The following is a 24,120-nucleotide window of genomic DNA, read 5'->3' as shown; positions in this document are numbered from 1 at the left end:
CTTGTGCGGGTGGCACATAAAAGACACCATTTCAAGCGTGGCCATTTTCGTGTGGGTGACACGTAAAAACCCCCACTACACTCTCTGAGTGGTTGGTGTTAGGAAGGGCATCCAGCTGTAGAAACTCTGCCAAATTAGATTGGAGCCTGGTGTTGCCATCCGGTTTCACCAGTCCTCAGTCAAATCGTCCAACCCATGCTAGCATGGAAAGCGGACGTTAAGCGATGATGATGATGATGATGATGATGATGATATGTAATAAGCAAAGGTGGTTGCTCTGAAAGTCTAGTGTGAGAACTGGTTGGAGGAAGTTCAGCAAACTATGACCACTGCTGATAATGAAGATCCTTTCCCTAATAGTTTGATGCTTGCATTAGAACTGCAATGCTGGATGGTAGTGAGACATAGATCTTGAATGCAGAGGACTTGAGAAGACTGGAAAGAAATGAAGTGAGTATGCTTCGTTGGATGTGCAGTGTGAGTGTGAGTAAAAGAGTTAGTACAAAGGTACTGAGGGAAAAACTGAGCAGGAAAAACTGTGCAAGAAAGAAGACTCTGCTGTTATGAACACATGATATGAATGGATTGAGAACTGTATAAAGAAGTGCTGATTGCTAAATGTCACCAGAAGTTGTGAAAGAGGGGTGAACCAAGAAAACATGGATTGAAGTGGGTAAGGCTGACCTCAGAACCCTGAGCCCGACAAAGGAGATGACAAGGGACCAGGATCTCTGACGATGTGAGATTCTCAAAAAGCCCCACATTCATCAGCAAAACTAAGTTCTGGAGGTGCTATGTATTATGCTCTCCACCCATGTTACAGTGACTCATCCACCACTTTCTCTTATGCATTAATCTTGGCTTTTCTACCTACCCACTCCTGCAGACTACTCAACTATGTATTATCTTTGCTACTTCCCTCCCAACTCCTTTTGTCCCCTAGCATGAAGCTGACCTCCCAGCAAGGTTTGTAATTCTATGGGCTGCATGGACACCTCAGTGATGTAGGTGACTAGCAAAATGTACTCAATCCATGCTGTAAAGTGGTTGACATCAGCAAGGGCATCCAACCATAGAAACTGTGCCAAAACAGACATCAGAGCATGATGCAGTCCTTGGCCACATCGAATCCTGTGAAACCATTCAACCCATGTCAGCATGAAACATGGATGTTAAATGCTGCTGATGATGATTATGATGATATCTTATTCTTGAACTTTCTGTTTTTTAATATTTTCTATGGATTAGTCAGAGGAAGAAGAGCAGCATCCATGATATTTTGTGGGGTTTCCAAGACTGTTGTGGAGTAAGAGAAAAAACAACAGGCCGTGGGTTGTTGTAGTAGGCAACAATTCATTCAGATACTGAGTTTATTTATCCTCAAACTAAAGAACTAGTCCAAATGCTGCTAAAAGCACTCAGTGGTGTTGTTGCTTAACAAAGCAATGGATTAAATATATATTAAATAAATAGATCTATATGTGGAGGTAGTCCCTTCATTACTGCCAGTGGAGAAGGGACACAGTATAAATGATTTCTGACAATGGATTAAAGCATATATAGGTTAGAATAAATAAGATTTTGTAGAAGTCAAACATTTTGAAGAAATATTGGTTTCAGATTTTGGTACAAGGCCAGCAACTTTGGTGGAGTGTGTAAGTTGATTACATCAACCCCAGTGTTCAATTGATACTTATTTTATCAACCCCAAAAGAATGAAAGGCAAAGTCAACCACAGCAGAATTTGAACATCAGAGCATAAAGATGGATGAAATGTCGCTAAACATTTTGCCCTGCGTGCTAATGATTCTACCAGCTTAGCGCCTTCTAATGTAGAAATATTAACAAGTAATCTTCATCGGTCTAGCTATACATTCTTTTGTATGTGAATATATTTTGATACCCCCTTGATGGAATTACATTGTCACTGGTTACCCCCTCCAACAGATAGGAAAAGAAAAAAAATATATCTTCTTGTACCTTACCACAACTGTGTATTGTCATAGTCACATAAAGACTGAACAGATATTTGTCGTTATTTATAGTTAGCAAAGGCAGTGAGCTGGCAGAATCATTAGCATGTTGAGCAAGATGCTTAGTGGCATTTCATCAGTCCTGACATTCTGAGTTCAAACTCTACCAAGGTCTACTTTGCCTTTCATCCTTTCAGGGTTGAACACTGGAGCCAATGTAATCAACAAGTCCCCTTCCCCAAAATTTCAGGCCTTGTATCAAATAGTAGAAAAGGTTATCAGTAATCTACATCATTAGAATATTTTTCATTAAATACTTGGGACTATATCATCCATGCTGACATGATAAAATTAATATAAAATGTTGACAATGGTTATATTTTACCTTTTTAATTTGTTTTAATATTCTGAGTAGAGACCAGTAGAATCAATATCTTCTCAGACGATACCTTGCAGCATTTAGTTACATTCTTTTTATGTCCAAGTTCAAATCTCACTAGAGTCTACTTTGCATTTTGTTGATAAATATATTTGCTGCTATATAAAACTTATTCTCACTTAAGATGCACTCCTATTTGCAAGTATATTTTGTGGTAAAAAGCAAATTTAATATGTTTCATCATACTCTCATGTACTCTGTATCCTACCTGTAATATGTCATATTAGGTGCATAGCAATTTTTTGTTACATTTAAGAATAAAAATGTGTTTTAAATGCCAGCATATATGGTACCGCTCAAGAGCTGGGGTTAATTTATAAAGTGTCCTCCCCTCTCTATTAGTAGTTATATACCTATGTTAAAAATTATTATCCATTTACATTATTTGATGTTATTTTCCATTAATTCTGTTTTTAGGACAGTTTTTGAAGAACCCACTTCTATACGTGGGCGTTTTGGACTGACCGATACAAGGAATTGTGCTCATGGTTCAGGTATATCTTCCTTAGTTTTTTTGAAATTTTTCTCTATCTTTCACTGATTACTATATGATAACTGTTGAAACATCTACTTGAATAAGTGAGGTACTGACCTCGATGACCTGAATTCAAACTCCAGTAGTGTTTACATTCTCTTTAACCCCAGCAAAAGTTAATAAAACAAGCATACAAGCATCATTTAATGTGTTGGAATAGATTTAGTGCTGTAACTAGTTCTTAAAATGAAATAGTACCCATGAACCTTGAGAAGAGCTCTCTAAACTTTGCCCAGGCTATTCTTATTCTAGCAGTTACACTTTCAGTGCACCCTCCCCTGCTACAAACTTGGTCACCTAGGTAGCGGAAGCTATCAGCTACTTCTAGTTTTTCTCCATGGAGTGTGGCAAAGGTTGTTTTCTGCACATTTTCAGTGTTTATTGCCCCTGAGCATTTGCCACACACAAAAACTATCTTGCTAGTTAGCCTTCCTTTGATACTGCTGCACCTCTTATGTGTCCATAGCTTACACCGGCTACATATTATGGAGTTTCTACCTACACCTTTACAGATCAAGCAGGGCCATCTATCTGATGAGATTTGTGGTTTGTCTGCCTTCCTGCTTATTAAGACTTTGGTTTTTGCTAGATTGACTCTAAGGCCCTTCAATTCTAATCCTTGCTTCCACATCTGAAACTTCTCCTCTAGTTCTGATAGTGACTCAGGTATTAGAGCAAGGTCATCAGCATAGAGAAGCTCCCAGGGGAATCCTGTCTTGAATTCCTGTGTTATTGCCTGGAGGACTATGATAAATAGGAGGGGGCTGAGGACTGAACCTTGGTGGACCCCTACCTCTACCTGGAATTCTTCACTGTACTCGTTGCCAACCCTCACCTTACTGACAGCGTCCCTGTACATGGCTTGCACAGCTCTCACTAACCACTCATCTATCCCTAGTTTCCTCATTGACCACCAGATAAGGGATCGGGGGACCCTGTCAAAGGCTTTCTCCATGTCAACGAAAGCTAGGTACAGAGGTTTATCTTTGGCTAGGTATTTCTCCTGCAGCTGTCTTACCAGAAATATAGCATCAGTGGTGTTTTTCCCTGGCACAAACCCAAATTGTATCTCGTCTAAACTGACTCTCTCCCTAATTAGTTGGTCTATGACCCTCTCTGTGACTTTCATTACCTGATCCAACTTGATACCTCTGTAATTATTTGTATCTAATGCATCATCCTGACCTTTGTAGCAGTTGACTATGGTGCTGCTACACTAGTCATTGGGTATGACTACATCATCTGTCACCTGATTGGCTATACGGGTGACTAGACTATGGCTGACATTGCTGGATATTTTAAGCATCTGTGTGGTGATTCCTGATGGGCCGGGAGCTTTCCTTGTTTTCGTACCCTTAATTGCTTTATCTACGAAGGTACTATCAATTCAGATAGCTGGTCCCTCTGTTGGGTCGACATTTGGCAGACTCTCTTTCTCCCATTCATTCTCTTCATATAGCAGCCTTTCATAGTAGCGTCTCCAAGTCTCTCTCCTTGCAGCCTCAACAAATGCAAGTAAGCCATGTATATGTATATATGTGTGTGTGTATATATGTATTTATATAGATATATATATGTATGTATGTATGTATATGTGTATATATATGTATATATATGTGTGTTTTCCATTTGTGTCTTTCATTGTTGAAAAGAATAGTTCATGTTCCATGTACTCGTACTTCGTATTTTTTTTTGTACATGTTTCATGATGTCCTGTGTCCACATATGCATATATGTATATGTATAGATGTAAGTATGTATGTATATGTATGTATATATGCATATATATATATATATATATATATATATATATATATATATATATATATATATATATATATGTGTGTGTATGTGTATGTATATATATTTATATATATATATATACACACACACACAAACACAGGTCAAGATTAAAAATTATTAACTAATCAGTTACTTTTACAAATGCTAAATTTGTGGCAGAGCTGTAGCATATGTTGACTATCTGTTCTAAACCAACCTGTCAGTGTATATTAGATCAATCGCTGTTAATAGTTGGATTAAGTTTTATTAATTAGGATAGCTTTTCTAATCCTCAAATTTCCTATATTTTGTTCTGCAGCTTTAATAACTGTGATCTTCTTTTGACATATCTTGTGATATATTTTGCCAATGGAGGCGTTTCTATGAATATGCTCTTTAATGCAGATGTACACCCTATGAATGGTGTTGTTGTAAGATCTTTGCATTGTGGTGGCTTTTTAAAAAAATCATACCACACACAAAATAAAACATCAAACAAAGCAGTTTGTGATATTTAGTTGTGTCTAAGGTGGTAAGCTGGCAGAATTATTAGCACGCCAGGTAAAATGCTTAGCAGCATTTTGTTCATCTTTACATTCTGAATTCAAATTCCACTGAGGTCAACTTTTCATGCTGGATTCAATGTAATTGACTTTACTCTTCCCTGTAATTCCTGGCCTTGTACCAAAAGCTGAAACCAATACTTTATAGTGTCATTTTATACCCAAGTTGGCTTCAGCTTTCTTTCTTTCACAATTTAAAATAAGTACCAGGTACTGTGGTTGATATAATCAGCAAAACCATTCCAGTATGGTCCGAGTCCAGTGACTGAAACCAGTGTAAGAATCAAAGTCTATATATATTAATGTCTATATATTATAGTATATTTTTATGATACTTATATTGTTTCAAAAGCTGAAAGATTTTTTTGTTTTCTCTCTTCCTTTCTCTAATTCAGATTCTGAAGAAACAGCAAATACGGAAATTCAATTCTTCTTTCCAGAAATCGATATAGACAAATTTCGAGAAGAGATCAGAAAATTTTTAGAAGAAAAGGGCACCATGTTTTTCAATGAAAAATCATGTGAACATGAATGTCGTAATTAATTTTATTCAAATATATTTTGTATGAATCTAATAATTTTTAACACCCACCCCACCAACTCTCAATGTTCTAAAACAGTGGTTCCAAAAATAGTTTAGCCAAAATTCACTTTGTTCTTTAAATCATTCCTTACATCTCTTCTTCTCTGTTAAACAGAATAACAAATTGCACAACACTGTAGGAGACAATATTATTTTTATGTTCTTGTTAGTTCCAGCCATTTGGTTGTGGCCATACTGAAGCATCATAAAATTCAGTTTCATAATTCATAAATTCACTGAGTTTTTTAGTGAGTCACATTGCAATAGAAATATTCAAAATCTGTCACTTTGTAATCTCCCTTGTTTTCCCACAGATACTTGGAAATTTCACCAGTTTCTGAAATTTGAAATTTAATGGTATGGTATTTTTCTTATGTACCACTGAGTAACCAATGGTACTTCTATTGGTGGTGATGGCAGGGGTCACTTCTCATATATTACCCGTATACTATGCTATTACCTCAGTATCATTTAGTACCTCTTGTCACCTCTTTGTTATGTAGAACTTTACTAAGTGTATGTTATTCATTACACCACCTTTTGGGAGAAATGTATACTATATTTTAAAACACTGTTCTAGAATATTTTCTTCTTACAAGACTTTTGAAATTTTTACTGTTAAAATATTGTTCTACATTTTTAACTGAAAACAGAATTTGATCTTCTTTTCGTTCTGGGAAACATGGTAAAAGAAATAGCGATACCATTAGTTTCGGTTTGAAAAATATATCACTGTTATTTAAAATTTAAGTGTTTGTTAGCGAATTTTGAAGAATTCTTTGAAAAATGTTGTTATTGTAATGTAAATTCTGGGTAAATTCAGATCCAGTATAGGTAGAAGATTAAACTTAGGAAAATAGAGTGACTTGAATTTACCAAAATATGTTTGATAGATATAAACATTGTCACACTTGTGATTTTTGGTGACACATAGTTTATATTATTTATGTATTTATTTAATTTATTACTTTTTTAATTCAAGAAGGAAGGAAATTGTTCATAGCTTCCTTAGTTCCTGAGGCTCTCCATAATTAGGTAGATGTTTGGTCCAAGTTCTGTTATCTGATTAAATTAAATTGAAGTTATTTGTCAATCAGATAATGGTCAAAAGAGAGCAACATTTTGGAGGTGGGGTTTCTCAGACTTTTTTGATAAAGTTTTAAAAATCCTGCTGTAATTTTTGTATTATTTGGTTATGTTAGCTAAACTTCTACCTCTACGTGTCTATAACAGAAAGGCTATAATTCTACAGATTTAAGTAAATTATAAAGTAAACATTTCCTTATGAAAAATGTATATTTAATGTTGAGGACGAACAGAACTGTAATCTATGAAAGCATTTTATAATATAGTATATCGTTCCAATATTTATACCATAGTTACTGTCTATTACTTCACTTATCCATAAAGTGATGTATACACACATATATGCATACATACACTTCAAGTAATCAAAACCTGAATCGTTAATTGAGTTTTCTTATTGGATAGATTTAATATATATCAATTCTATACACTAGTCATATGTCTATTTATCATTTCTGATATATGTCACAGTAATAATTTAACTGTTCTAAGTACAGACTATAAAGCAAGTAGAACTGTTGAAGCATACAAACCAAAGACACTCATCAATGATACTGTGACTGAGTTGCAAAAATTGAGTTAGGTTTGTCACCTGAAGCTTTAATTAGTTCAAATGCTAGCACCTTGTTTTGCATTGTGGCATTGGACAACACACACTGGGCTACTTGCTTTAGCAAACCTAAATGAAATATGTGTTACTTATTACTCTACTTCACACATTGAAGCTAGAGAAGCTGGTACATAGAGGAGTTGTATTTAAAGCAAGTTGGCAGACTGGTGGAATTTCTAACAAAACTCCCTTGCAAAGTGCATTTATGGTTGTATGGTTAAGAATTTTATTTTGTAACGAAGTAGTTCTTGGTTCAGCCCAACTGTGTGGTGACTTGAGCAAGTGTTTTCTGCTTTAGTCTTGGATTGACCAAAGTCTTGTGAATGGAATTTGGTAAACAGAAGCTGTGCAGAAGATCTTGATATATATTTATGTATATATGTAAGCATGAGTGAGAACACTGGGAAAATAGTGCTTTTCAAACAAAGTCCTTTGAGATTTTTGTTGTCATAAGTTACAGATGTTCCCATGTCACTCTGACCATCAGATATGCAGTGCACCAGTGATTGACCTGTTAGAAGCCTGTGACTAGTGATCCTTTTGTTTATTAATTGCAGTAGAAAATGAATAAAAATGTACATACACCCTTAGTGTCACTCGAACCTCACATATAAATATGCATTCATGGAAATGATAACAACACAAAAATATTTTCTTGATGGATGATTAAGTGTTTATCTTTGCTGTCAATGTTGTTTCCTCTGAAGTCTTGAAGTACATCTGTTAATAATGTAAAATCTCATGACATCGGGAAAGGTTGATTTAACTGCTATGCTCAAAGATATCATAAAAAATAACAGTGTAGTTGGTGAGCCAGGGAACATAATATTTCCTCCCAACCAAATATCAATCAATTATTCAAAAGTAAATGCTTCAGCATTTCATGTGAATTTTCAACCCATTCAACTTGCATGTATGAAAAATTGAATATGAAATGGCTGAAACCAGTTTTATTTATGAATTATTTGATTCCTATTTAATAACCTGATCCTATATACAAGTAATAATGTAGTTATCACTTATATATGACCAAAATTATTTATTTGCCAATATTACGTGCCAATGAGGCCAGTGGACTAACAGAAACAGCAGAGTGTCAAAGAAAATGCCTTTCAGTATTTAGTTGTGACTATTTATGCCTAGTGGTTTGGGTGTTGAGTTTTGATTGTAAGATTCAGTACCTAAATTTGGAAGCAAATTTTGTCCTTAAGCAAGGCACTTCATTTCACATTGCTCCAGTCCACTCAACTGCAAAAGAGTACCAGCAGCAATAGCTGGCAGTTAAGCTTGCAATGGACTGGCATCCCATTCAGTGGGGATTCCTTGTATTCTCAGTAACCTAAGGCCTAGCCTAATGAGCCAGCTGTAGGCTTGGAACAGATTTTATCTAATTTTTTTTTTTATTTATGTCTTGCTAGGATCATCTTTGCCAGGGTTAATAAAATAAGTACCAGTCAAGTACTGAGTGTGGTCTAATCAACTATACCCATCCCCTAAATTTGAGACCTTGTACCATTGTTATAAATTGATATTATGTGCCAATGAGAGAACCTCTATGCAGTCATTCAGTCTGTTAAAAATAACTGCCAAATTTCCATCAATTCATATCCTATTATCTTGAGATAATGTGGTCCTAGGTGAATTATGATTGAATGAAAGATGGAACGGTTGCAGCTTGAATGCCTTCGATCATAGGTCTGTTCTAGTAGAGCCAGCCTAGAACTGATTTGCCAATACTATTATGAGCAGTCAAATTTGCGTTAACTTCCAATATATTTTCATGTAATGATTATGTAAATTGAGGTGAAATATATTGTATTTTGAATTACTTTTCATAGATGCGGATACAATAGCATGATTAGGATTCCTTCCTGCTGCATGGCTCTGGGGACAAGTGTCTTCTATTGTAGCCTCAGCTGACAGATACCTTGTGAGTGAAATTGATTGATAGAAACTGCATGGAAGCTTGGCTCATGTGTATGTGTAGCTTTATATGCATGTGTGTATGCATGCGTGTATATATATACGTATGTGTAGGTGCATGCATGTATATATGTGTGTTCCCATCTATATCTTGATATTGTTTACACACTTGAAGTATAAGGCACTGTCACCATTTAGGCGGTGTCAATTTTTACAACTACCATGAAAACATATCCGGCCATTGCATAGTTTGTTGTATAAAAGGCCAATACCTTACTTGAGAACAAGTAAGGATTGGTGACAGCAAAGATATACACTCATAAAATATGGCCTCAACTAAATCTTATCCAATCCATACCAACATGGTAAAAGCAGACATAAAAATAAGAGTGTTGTAGCTCACTTGAAGCATTGCAGTATAGACGTAGAAACATGAGTGAAATGAGAGAAAAGGAAAGTTTCTTACAATACAGAAAGTTTTAAAATCCTTTATATTTTGAGCACAAAGCCCATCTTCAGAAGAACACAGTCAAATGAACGTTTGTTCTTGACTGTATTCTTCTGAAGATAGGTCTTTGCACCAGAAATATAATGGTAAACTTTCTGCATTGTTAGAAACTTTTCATATTTCTCATTTCATTCATTTTTAGACATAAAATATTGAAGGTGACAATTGTGATGGTGATGATAACAATAATTCTTACAGTGTGAAAATGTAGATTATGACTTACTTTGTGGTTGTGAGGATGAAGACTATCTCATTGACACAACTATTTGTTGCTGTAGAAGACTGTAAGACAATTTTAACATTGCTTGTGTAGTTAGTTGATGTCAACGAATTTTAAGTTTTGTCTAAACAATGAACATATGAAGTTAATCTCAAACAATAAGTGAGTTGGAAGAAGTTGATATGGAACTTACAGAATTATGGATGAATATTTAATCATAAGGTTATAAAGCCCCTTGAATGGTATGTACCTAATGCAAAAAGGAAAAAAAAAAAAGGAAACAGCTACAGCAGCAAATGTATTTCTGACCTACTGAACATCCAGTAGGTTGTAATATACTTATAATCAAAAGGAGTGTGTCATCTCAAGCAGAAAAATAATATACAGTAATGAGCTGTACATGAGCCTTCCAAGAAGTTTATGTACAGCTCATTATACTTGAGTTTTAGATACTTCTGAAACCTGAATGTAAAGCCAGAAATGTGAGACAATAATAGCATATGTGCTTTTCCTGTGCTACTTATGAAAGAGCCTTTGTCGGCAAGTATGATATACCCCAGAGTTTCATTGTTGTAATCAGACAAGACAATCTCCTATTCTGATTCCAACTTTATTAATCCAATACTGGAGATAATCTACAAGGAAATACTGTTGATTACTCTGGTATATTATTGATTTTCATCATTGAATGAGTGAGCCATAGTTTATAACTCTCATGTAGATCAATGATGAAAATGACATTGTATGTGTATGTATTTGTGCATACGCGTATATTCACTTGTACACATATGTATATAAATTCACATACACATCACACACACATATTTCTGTATTGAAGTTAATTGTATGGAACACAAATATGGACTTAGCAATTAACCATATATACATACAGATATACACAAACATATGTTTGTATGTGTTTGTATCATCTTTATCCACCAATGTCTTGCTTGGCAGATAATGAGATGCATCTCCTTGACATTTAGTTATAGGCAAGTTAATATAAAGATCTACTCTGAATTACCCTAGGTTTCATAATCTTGATAACCTTCTCTTGGTATCATTAATGTGATCTGAGGAAATCAGAGAAGACTAATGTAACATAGTTGACTCAAAATAATACCATAAATTGTAACCATGAAATGAAAGCTACATATTTCATTCCATTACTCAATTCAATTGATATTTGTATATCACAGGTAATTTACCAAATGCAACAAGGTCAAAGATTGATTATGGCAAAAATTCAACTTCACACACGAAACAAATCTAGTATAATACCTCATTAATTTGTCAACAACAGGAGTGGCTGTGTGGTAAGTAGCTTGCTTACCAACCACATGGTTCTGGGTTCAGTCCCGCTACATGGCACCTTGGGCAAGTGTCTTCTACTATAGCTTCGGGCCGACTAAAGCTTTGTGAGTGGATTTGGTAGACGGAAACTGAAAGAAGCCCGACATATATATGTAAATATATATATGTATGTGTGTATATATGTTTATATGTCTGTGTTTGTTCACCCAACATCACTTGACAACTGATGGTGGTGTGTTTACGTCTCTGTAACTTAGCGGTTCGGCAAAAGAAACCGATAGTATAAGTACTGGGCTTCCAAAGAATAAGTCCTGGTGTAGATTTGCTTAACTAAAGGCAGTGCTCCAGCATGGCCACAGTCAAATGACTGAAATAAGCAAAAGAGCAACAAAATATATATTATGAGGCCATGTTTAATAAAACATGGGTATTTTCTGCAGAATGGTGGTTCTAGTTTGTTACCAACAGCTGTTCTCCATAACATTTATACAAAAAAATCAAATCAGTTAAGATATGGCATTTGTTATAGCTTAGAGCTCTAGGGTGTGCAGAGCTTAATGAGACCAAATAAGTTGTCCTAACAGTAGCCAAATTCACCTGACATGCACTCTCTCAGCTTTCTATAACCGAGGTAGAATTTGATATTTTATTGCTCTACTTGATACACACACACGCACATTCATATTTATATAAATGAATATGTGTGTGTATGTTATGTGACGCCACATGGCCTAATAGCTAGGGCGTGTGTTCATGATCATAAGATTATGGTTCAATTCCTGGACTGGGTGCAACATTGTTCTTGAACAAGGCACATTATTTCACTTTATTCCTATACAGTTGAAAATGAGGATCAGCCAACTGCTGGAGAAGCCTTCTCTTGTTCAACTGCCCCATCCTTAATGTCCTGGTTGGTCAAGGATGAAAGATCTACTTCTAGTTACTTAGGTATCTAAAACAATTAGTGAAAGTGGAGTATAAGGTATCAGATGATCACCCTTGGTTGTGAATGAGGTTTAAGCTATATATATATATATATATATATATATAGATAGATAGATAGATAGATAGATAGATAGATAGATAGATAGATATATAAGACAAGGCTTAAATAATGGTCATTGCAAATTTCTTTATTATAGTAAAGAAATATGCAATATAGAATGGTAATAACCTATAACCTCAGACTCTGCCACAAGGATACACCAAGTTCTTTACTGATTTAAGTAATACTAACAGAGTTTATAAAGTATTTTACCCAGATTGATAATCCCTCGGCACTGGCAACGATCTTCAAGCGAGATCGTTGCCAGTGCCGATGGGCTGGCTCCTGTGCAGGTGGCATGTAAAACACACCATTTCGAGCGTGGCCGTCGCCAGTTCCGCCTGACTGGCCCTCGTGCCGGTGGCACGTAAAACACCCACTACACTCTCGGAGTGGTTGGCGTTAGGAAGGGCATCCAGCTGTAGAAACTCTGCCAAATCAGATTGGGGCCTGGTGTCGCCTCCTGGTCCACCAGCCCTCAGTCAAATCGTCCAACCCATGCTAGCATGGAAAGCGGACGTTAAACGATGATGATGATGATGATGATAGCAGTAAGAAAATGGAGGGGAGCAATAGGTGGTATTCATCAACTTATAGACATTATATTATGTCAATTTATTTATTTATTAAAAGGACAATTATAACAATATACATACATGTATGACATATTATGCTTTGCATATATAATATATAATATATAAAATATAAATGTTGTGTTGACGCCCCCAGGCGAAGAAGTAGAATCTCCCAAGACATATAAATAGAGGTAGTCTGGCCATGGTAGGTGGGTTGAGTAGAGATCATCCGAAGGTGCTAGATAGCAGTAGCGTTGAGACATAACAATAAAATATCAGTAATTATTAAAATATACTATATAGCAATAGAAATTGGGATAATATATATATATATATATAGTGTAAATTACAATCAAAATCCTATTCTGAAACCCTAGGTATGTTAATAGAATGGATTTGTCAGTTAACTGGTGATTTGACTCTATACCAACAATTTGGCAGGTAGCAAGATGAAACACATTTACATACACACGCGCATTAGTTTTAATAAATAGGATAGAAAGTACTCAATACTAATAGAGTGTAATATTTTATTCAGGCTGATCTGAAGAAACAGATGAACTTGAATAATTTGGCACTGCTTGTGTGGTTAAGATATTCGCTTCCCAATCATATAGTTCTAGGTTCAGTCTTCCTGCAAGGTATCTTAGGCAAATATCTTCTACTATTGCTTCAGGCTAACCAAACCTTTGCAAGTGGATTTGGTAGATGGAAACTGGATCACAAGATAGTGTAAATATTGTAATATAGTTGTAAATAAGCATCACCATCATACAAATTTTGTCTTTTATTTCCAGTCTTCCACAAAAACATGTTCAACCACGGAGAAGCGTTACCTTTCTTTGAAACAGGTGAGCATTGGTGACAGGAATGGCATATGAGCATAGAAAATCTGCCACAATTAATTCCCCACTTGGCCCAGGCAAGCATGGAAAACATGTGTTCAAACTAGAATAATGATTATATATATATTATATGTGTATATGTATACACGCATGCACATACATAATGTGTGTGTATATATATATATATATATACACACACACACACACACATATAGGCACAAGAGTGGCTGTGTGGTAATCAGCTTGCTTACCAACCACATGGTTTCAGGTTCAGTCCCATTGCTTGGCGCCTTGTTTTCTACTATAGCCTCAGGCCAACCAAAGCCTTGTGAGTGGATTGGTAAATGGAAACTGAAAGAAGCCTGTCATATATATATGTGTGTGTGTGTTTCTGTGTTTGTACCCCCCACCATTGCTTGACAACCGATGTTGGCGTGTTTACGTGCCCGTAACTTAGCAGTTCAGCAAAAGAGACCGATAGAATAAGTACCAGGCTTACAAAGAATAAGTCCTGGGGTCGATTTGTTCAACTAAAGGCAGTGCTCCAGCATGGCTGCACTCAAATGACTAAAACAAATAAAAGAACATAACAAATATTCTTTTGTAGTTGTGAAAGCTGAATTACCTCAACAGTTTATTTTTATACGAATTTACACAGATGTTTTTTACTCTTCTGTAGGTTGAATAACTTTGTGAAATTTTTATGGAGCCTGGTATAGCCATCTGGTTCACCAGTCCTCAGTCAAATCGTCCAACCCATGCTAGCATGGAAAGCGGACGTTAAACAATGATGATGATGATGATGACATACAAGTGTGTGTATAATATATATATATATATATATATATATATATATATATATATATATATATATATATATATATATATATATATATATATATATATATATATATATATATATATATATATATATACAGGCATAGCTGTGTGGTAAAAAAGCTTGCTTCCCAACCACATGGTTCCAGGTTCAATCCCACCACGTGACACCTTGGACAAGTGTCTTCTACTATAGCCCTAGGCTGACCAAAGCCTTGTGAATGGATTTGGTGGACGGAAACTGAAAGAACCCTGTCACATATATATGTATATATGTGTGTGTATGTGTGTATGTATGAATCTATGTGTGTGTGTCTTTGTGTTGCCCCACCACCACTTGACAACTGGTGTTGGTGTGTGTATGTCCCCATAGCTTAGCAGTTCAGTAAAAGAATAAGAACTAGGCTTAAACAGAGAAGTCCAGAGGTTGATTTATTCCACTGAAACCCTTCAAGGCGGTACCCCAGCTTGGTTGCAGTCAATTGACTGAAACCAGATGGTATCTACATATCTCTCTATATATATATATTGATTTGTTGGATGTGCAATTCCTGTTTCATTCCATAGTCACAGGATTAGGTGAAATGAAGTGCTGTTAATATTTGTGTTCTTGTTGGTAAGTGTACAGTACAAAGCAGTTGAAAGCTAGTTAAGTCCTTGATTCAATAATGATTCTTATAAATAGCTCATAGCTTTCATTTAGTGATTGCTGTGAAAAGTCATCTTTCTCCTCCCCTGTAACATAACTATGTTAGAAATATTTTTTAGTAAAGTGGCGAGCTGGCAGAAATGTTAGCACGCCGGGCGAAATGCTTAGCGGCATTTCATCTCTCTTTATGGTCTGAGTTCAAATTCCGCTGAGGTCGACTTTGCCTTTCATCCTTTCGGGGTCGATAAATTAAGTACCAGTTGCATACTGGTCGATCTAATCAACTGGCCCACTCCCACAAAATTTCAGGCCTTGTGCCTAGAGTAGAGAAGAAATATTTTTTAGTAACTGTATCAACTAGTATAGCAGATCTGAAAGATCATGATTTTAGACCTTTCTTGTTCTTACTTAACCCTAAGTAAACCCTGATGAAGTAGGCTTATGACCAGAAGTTTTTTCAGCTGCAAGTAATCTGTTTTTGCTTTTCAGGCATAGTGTATTTAGGACCACGTGGAGGCGCAATGGCCCAGTGGTTAGGGCAGCGGACTCGCGGTCATAGGATCGCGGTTTCGATTCTCAGACCGGGCATTGTGAGTGTTTATTGAGCGAAAACACCTAAAGCCCCATGAGGCTCCGGCAGGGGATGGTGGCGAACCCTGCTGTACTCTTTCACCACAACTTTCTCTCACTCTTTATTCCTGTTTCTGTTGTGCCTGTAATTCAAAGGGTCAGCCTTGTCACACTCTGTGTCACGCTGAATATCCCCGAGAACTACGTTAAGGGTACACGTGTCTGTGGAGTGCTCTTCCCTACATTTAACCTTAACCTGCAGCAGATCAGAGATTACCTGTGAAAAATTAACCTCATTGGTAAGGCTTAATGCATATTTTTAGCAAATTAGTTGATAAAAAGGAAATGAAAAACATGCCTTTAAAAATCTCCTATAAATATCTAAATTTGCAGAACCATCATACCCATAACTAACATTGATAAACATGTTAGCAATGAGTAAGATGTTTTATATTGGAAAAACAAAAACAAACAGAAAATATGTATCTACAGAGAGCCTTGTTGCAAAAATATTCTAATCTTGCTGTGTGTTTTAATCTTGGTTCCATAATTATTCTAATGTTGGTACCACGGTTTTAATTGCTGGAAGATTGGAATTACAAACATTGTTTACAGTTAAACACATGGAGTAGCAACACTGTATAACACAGAATATATTTATTATGTGTTATATAGTGTTGTTACATATTGATAATTTATTGAAGATGTTTTTTCTTCTCCTCTTAGCTGCTAGATTTGCAATCTCATCCATTCAGCCTCACCAATGAAATAATTCTATGATTTACATTTATCATAGACTTGTGAGGTCCATTTTATTTATAACATCTCCTGCAACAATCTGTCTGTGATATCTCCATTTGGGGTTGGTAGACTTAATCTGTTGTATGGTTTACACCACCACTTGGCCCTTGGGGAGTACACTCTGATAAAAGCACTCAGGCAAGTACTCTGGTCTGAGTATAATTTCCGTCCTTCCTTCCACAAGTCTTGGAGGTCCTGAAAAGCATTACAGATGCTGCTTTTCCCTAAAGTTTTTATAAAATTCATCAATGATCTTCCACAATGAGTCCTCCTGTATGTCTTATTAAACTTTTTGGACATACCCACTGTAGCAATAATTAATTACAATCTATTCACTTGTGATCAGTTTGTACAACAAATTAAGGGTTATAAACTGTTGCTAAATATGTATTTTTTATTGTAGGTTTATATGTCATGTTTTGATTTTTTTTTTTTTCTTTTGATAAGCTATGATAGCTATAAGGTTAGTATTAAAGCTCAGCTATGCCTTTTGTGGTATTAAATGAATACCAGCATGGCTGTGTGGTTAAAATATTTGCGTTACAATCATGAAGATCCAGGTTCAAACCCACTGTGTGACACCTTAGGCAAGTGTCTTTTACCATAGACTTGTATTGACCAATATTTTGCAAGTAGAAACTGGACAGAATACATACATACACATGTATATATGCACAAAAATATACTATATATAGATAAATATATGTGTATATATATTCATACATATTATATACATGCCTACCACTGATGCATCTCAATAAGAAAAGTGACAAATTAATGCTTTTTGAATAAAGTTGTGATATTTGTTCTGCCATAAATTATAAAGACACTCCCTTGTTACTTTCACAATTGGAAATACAGTGAACCAGTGACAAGTACATTGAAAACCTGTAACCAACAATACTATTATCTACCAATTGTAATATAAAATAAAATAAAATAAAATAAAAATGAAACAAACAAATGTGAACAGGATGCTAGTCTGTTGCAAGTTAACATACTAGACGTGTAGTGAGAAGTAGGATTTTTCTTTTTCCCTGCAAGTTATATATTTGGAGAAAAATGGAATAAAATGTCTTGCTCAAGAATATACCATAAAGCCTACTGCAAAATATAGATGATCTCTATCTTGCAAGCATTTGTAGTATGATCTCATAAGTACTTTATAATTTGACTGAAACTCAATGCAATAGTAATTTTAGTCAAGCATGTAATTTTGTTTTTTAATAAAACATTTCAAGCTTTTTTGTTCTGTGTAATTTATGCCAGTTCTTTATTTATGTAAACAAGAAACTTCAGGTTTTATTGTTTTCTTTTAATGAATTAACTTGAATGATAAATGGTTTTATTTTTACTTTCATGTATTTCTTCAATTACATTACCTTACACGAAGACCATTCAAGTGCACGGTTGAAAAATTTGCTTCCCAACCACATGGTTTTGATTTCAGTCCTACTGTGTGGCACCTTGTACAAGTGTTTTCTATTTTGGTCAGCATCAAGCCAACCAAAGTCTTGTGAGAGAAACTGAAAGAAGCCCATCATATGTGTATGAGTGTTTTTATTTTATTACGTGATAGTCGTAAGTCATGCAGGCAGTGTCACTCATTTTCAATATTCTGTGTAAACGTGTCTGACTATGGGGAAATATTGCCTTTCTTGGAAACGGGTGAGGGTGAGTGACAGGAAGGCTGTCTAGCCTTAGAAAATCTGCATCAATAAACTCAATTCAACCCATGTAAGCATGGAAAGTAAACATTAAAATTATATATATATATATATATATATAGGTGTAGGAGTGGCTGTGTGGTAAGTAGCATGCTTACGATCCACATGGTTCCAGGTTCAGTCCCACTGTGTGGCACCTTGGGCAAGTGTCTTCTACTATAGCCTCGGGCCAACCAAAGCCTTGTGAGTGGATTTGGTAGACGGAAACTGAAAGAAGCCCATTGTATGTATGTATATATATATATATATATGTATGTATGTATGTGTGTTTGTCCCCCCACCATCGCTTGACAACCGATGTTGGTGTGTTTACGTCCCCGTAACTTAGCGGTTCGGCAAAAAAGTGACTGATAGAGTAAGTACTAGGCTTACAAAGAATAAGTCCTGGGGTCAATTTGCTCGACTAAAGGCTGTGCTCCAGCATGGCCGCAGTCAAATGACTGAAACAAATAAAGGAGTATATATATAAGGTTTTGAAATGGTTTCTGTCAACAACAAAATTAATTCACAAGTCTTTGGTCAGCTTGAAGCTACAGTAAAAGACACTTGCCCAAAGTGCCATGCAAATGGCACTGTATTTGAAATCAGTTTCAAAGCAAACTTCTTAACCATACTGCAATGCCTTTGTGAGTATTTTAGTACAACAAATATGATCCACCCCACCTCTTCCTAGTGAGCATAATAACTAATCAATTTTAACAGCAGGATTATAGCTCTGTACAAATTACATCCCACAAAACCTCTATCAATCTCATTTGATGTTTTTTCCACAAAGCCATCAGCCTGATCTGGATTAAATAAAAAAAATTAATAGTTATATAAGCGATTTGAAACATTGTACCACTGTCAGTTATTGATTGTTTATCTTTCCAAAGAAGATTCAGGACTGTGCATGCTTCTTACACTAGAAAACTTTACATAATATTTCCTATAAAACTAGCATTTTATAAAGTTATCAGAACAATTATGAAAATGCTTATACATGGGTTCAACGAAGTCTACTGCTAATGGCTTGCTTATATTATTTCTATGTGGCAATTGCAGGCTGTAATAATAGTCTTATTAATACTTATTGATTAATATTCCTGTTGATTGTGAATTGTGGAAGCAAAATTTTATACAGAAAGAAATATCTAAGAGAGGTTTCGAAATTTTAAAATGGGTAGTTTTCTTTGAAATATTACTTACAAATTTAATATAGTCTTATTGAAATGTGTTAAGAAATTATAAGATTTGAAAAATGTATAACTCTATCGATACAAAAGGATAAAAATATAGTTTGAGATGAGGAAATTTGTTTTAAAAATGACTTATTTTTCATTCAAATATACTCAAACCTAATATGAAAAACTGACATTAAAAGCAGCTTGTGGTCCCCCCCCCCCATTCAATTTTTTTTTTTTGGTCCAACAGATTTATATTTATATATTGAATACTATAGGGGTGTCTTTTATAGTCCTGATTATTATTATAACTAAGGCAGTGAGCTATAAGAATCATTAAAGCATTAGAAGAAAAGGAATGCTTTGCAATGTTTGCTCCAGCTTGCCACATGCTGAGTTCAAATCCCATTGAGGTCATCTTTGCCTTTAATCTTTTCTGGATCAATGAAATATAAATACCAGTCAAGTACTGAAGTCATTGTAATCAACAACCCACCCACCAAAATACTGGCCTTGTGCCAAAATTTGAAATAATTGTAATTATTATCTCGCAAATAGTTTAAAATTGGTCAGCCTCTACCCACCACACTCATCAGTCATTTAACGTCCGTTTTCCATGCTAGTATGGGTTGGACGATTTGACTGAGGACTGGTGAAACCAGATGGCTACACCAGGCTCCAATCTGATTTGGCAGAGTTTCTACAGCTGGATGCCCTTCCTAACACCAACCACTCCGAGAGTGTAGTGGGTGCTTTTACGTGCCACCGGCACGAAGGCAAGTCAGGCGGTACTGGCAACAGCCACGCTCAAAATGGTGTATTTTACGTGCCACCTGCACAGGAGCCAGTTCGCCGGCACTATATAAATATATTCTAAGGAAGGTAATCCTTCTGACCCTGCCAACTATTGTTCTCTCACACTCATAGGTAATATCAATAGCCATTAAAAACCCTATCCAGTAGCTTGAATCTCTATCTCTCTAAAATGACAACCAATGTGGCTTTCATAAGCTATATCTATGAGAGCCCTATCATCCTGTCACTCATTATTTGGTATAAGTGCTTTGTCCTTCATATCAGCAAAACTTTTGACCATATGTAACATACAAATCTACTGGCAAAACTGACCCCTAATGGGCTCCATATATCTCTCTTGGATCGGTGGCTTCCTGTCAGACCACTGAGGTGTGATGTGACAGGAAGTACTAACAGAGTCCTGTATGATCCACACTGACTTTGGTCTGCCCAGGATCAGTTTTGTTCCTCAGCTATATATTGAATTACATGACTTCACTCCTAGCAACGACCAGTACTACACAGATACCACTTGTCATTCCTTCCATAAACTTCTGCACCCAAACATCAGCAGCAATGAAACCTAATCATCTCATAACAAACTCCATGAACAAAGGTCTTTCAACCATGTTCTGAATATAGCAGTTCACCTGACTGGGGAAAAAATAGGTAACATTTAGTTCTAAAAATCTGGAAAAATATATTATATAAATAAATAGGGCATTATTGTCTATCCTTCTACTGAACTCATGTTTCATAATACCATTGTAGTGACACCTTATAGCAGACGACTGTTATATGTTCAATGTCCGGAGTTTTATCCATGCATGCGCAGGGACTAGTTCCGGAAGGAATACAGGAAGAGTTTCATGCGCATGCGTAGAGTTCGACACCCAGCTTTGGCGCCTTTTCTCAGTCTCTTCGTTGACTGATCTCCGTCGAGCCAAGATGTCCAACAGAGCTCTCTCACATGTCAGCACCAGAGCTTCACAAATAACCGCGGAAATCATTCAGAAGGCGTCTCAGTAACCGAGGGCGACGAGCTACCGAATTCCCTCCAAGCGTGAACTGAATTCCACTGTAAATAAATATTGTTATGTTGTTCAGAATCTGCGTTCCGTTGTTTCTTCTAGAAATTTAATGTACGGAAGCGGTGTACACCTAATGGTGTATAACCACTTCCCTACACCATTATCACTTCTAGTTTTATATTACATTAATTTACACTTGTTGCAAATCAAGGAGTATGTTATACCCTTAGATTTTAATGGCTCTGGATAAACTGGCAGTACAATTACAAAGACTAGAATTAACTAGTCTTGTTAAAATCATCTTTACATGACCATAACACAGTAGTACACAGTATTGACTTATAAAATCGTTTAATATACTTTGTAGTACATTATGGTTGCATAATGAAATGCTGTGTCCCTACAAGTCATTAACTAGTCGTGCCACAAGTCAATCCTAATTGTAGATTGCCTATGAACTAGGCAACCAGCTTCATCTTTACTGTTTGTTGAAATATAAGAGCCCCAAGCATAAGACCTCGTTCTCATAACTATTAAATGCTGAATCAACATCGGCATTTAAACTGGCCATATCAAACCCAAATATTCTACTGAATTTATGTTCATACTGGCCAGATCCAGCCTCTCAGACACACCTAACAATGTCATTTAAAAAATTAACATCTTCAAAATCTCAAAAGTAAAGAATGAATAATACAAAACAATGTGAATAAATAAGCATTACATTTAACAGAGTAATTTGAATGCTAAAGAGTTAATGTTTCATTTTCCCATGCCAGTGTGGTTTGGACTGCAATAAATCAGCTCACCAGTAAAACAAATATTTCATTGAATTTAATCATTTATGTTTAATATTTCCTTTCCATCGCTTTTGTCAGAGTATTTATTCGTTGAATGAAATTCTGACTCCGTTTCCATCACAGCGAGCATTTAGAGGCAGTCGACATTTAGGATGGATTTGTTGCACAAAGGGTATTTAATTCTAGACTCTGAAATTGTATTGCCAGTTTATCCAGAGCCATTAAAATTGAACAGTATAATACCAAACTCCTTTGGCCTGCAACAAGTGCAAGGACCAAAGTGACAAGTAGTGACAAACAAAATGTGTCCAACTTGTATTACTGTTGTAACCACCACAGAGAGCTATCATCGTGACCGGTAGAATGAAACAATGATTTTTTGCAACTGAGCAGAGATTGTAGTGGCCAATAATGAAACACTGACTCTCAAGTATGACCAACAATCCTAGCATTGGTTGAATGTATTATTTCTATCCACTCTTGTAGCAGTGATGAATACAGTCTTGTTTTTGAACTAACAAATTTACCATTGATTTACAACATTAGCATGGCTTAATATTATAACGCCAACTGCTAATAATTCTTGACAATTCAAATAATTAAGCTCTTAACCCTTTAGTGTTTAAACCGGCTGTATCCGGCCCAGATATTCTACACATTTTATGCTCAAATTGGCCAGAACCAGCTTCTCACACCTACCCTGCAATGTCATTCTAAAAATAAACAATTACATCTTTCCTATCTTGAAGCTGCAAAATAATATCGGATAAATTTTTTTAAATGTGAATAAATAAGGATTACTTCTGACAAATTAATCTAAATGCTAAAGGGTTAAAGGAAAATAAACCTAAAGCTTGAACAAGACCATAAAAGCAGAAAAAGGCAAAGTTTCTTTCTTTTTGAACTACACCATCAACATCATTGTACATTCACTTACCATGCTGGAGGCTGGTTTAAGTTATAAGATTAAGCTTCAAAACATGCATGAATCTGGTAGGATCAACTAGATATCAACAAATCTGACACTGACAAACTTGATGGTACGTAGAGACACACCGACTTTCAGGGTGGGATGTGGTGACCTGGTAGCATTAGCAGCAGCAACAGTGGCAGTGGTTGGTGCTTCATGCTGCTGTTGTGCACAGGTAGCAACAATGCAAAGAGAGAGCTCACAAAATAGATTTTAGTCTGATTGCACACACAAGTTGTTGATGAAAATTCAACATCACCGTATAACTCAGTGAAGTGATACTGAGTTTATTTTAATATGATAAATGCTTTACTCTCTACTCTCTTTTACTTGTTTCAGTCATTTGACTGCAGCCATGCTGGAGCACAGCCTTTAGTCGAGCAAATCGACCCCAGGACTTATTCTTTGTAAGCCTAGTACTTATTCTATCGGTCTCTTTTGCCGAACCGCAAGTTACGGGGATGTAAACACACCAGCATCGGTTGTCAAGTGATGTTGGGGGGACAAACACAGACACACAAACACATATATATGACGGGCTTCTTTCAGTTTCCGTCTACCAAATCCACTCACAAGGCTTTGGTCGGCCCGAGGCTATAGCAGAAGACACTTGCCCAAGGTGCCACGCAGTGGGACTGAACCCGGAACCATGTGGTTGGTAAGCAAGCTACTTACCACACAGCCACTTCTGCGCCTAAACTATGACTGAAACATTCATTACAACAGGAAAACATAAGCAAAATCCAATATGAAGTAAAAGAAAACAAAACTACCTC

At 36.0% G+C, this 24,120-nt stretch overlaps 1 protein-coding gene across 3 annotated transcripts in view; it reads left to right on the top strand.

Annotated features, from left to right (window-relative positions):
* LOC106876202 (nucleoside diphosphate kinase 6, mitochondrial) overlaps window positions 1-18,103 on the top strand; it is a 45,623-nt gene extending 27,520 nt beyond the window's left edge. For all 3 annotated transcript variants that reach the window (XM_089357241.1, XM_014924659.3, XM_052970469.2), the window contains 2 exons: window positions 2,830-2,906; window positions 5,688-18,103. In XM_089357241.1, coding sequence (XP_089213367.1) covers window positions 2,830-2,906; window positions 5,688-5,836 — 226 coding nt within the window. In that variant the 3' untranslated portion in view covers window positions 5,837-18,103. The remainder of the gene's footprint in view (window positions 1-2,829; window positions 2,907-5,687) is intronic.
* Window positions 18,104-24,120: the final 6,017 nt, after the last annotated feature.

The sequence above is a fragment of the Octopus bimaculoides genome, chromosome 9 (assembly GCF_046866305.1).
Source record: "Octopus bimaculoides isolate indiv1 chromosome 9, ASM4686630v1, whole genome shotgun sequence".
Lineage (NCBI taxonomy): Eukaryota > Metazoa > Mollusca > Cephalopoda > Octopoda > Octopodidae > Octopus > Octopus bimaculoides.
The sequence above is the reverse complement of the archived record's forward strand: the minus strand, read 5'-3'. Positions and strand labels throughout refer to the sequence as shown.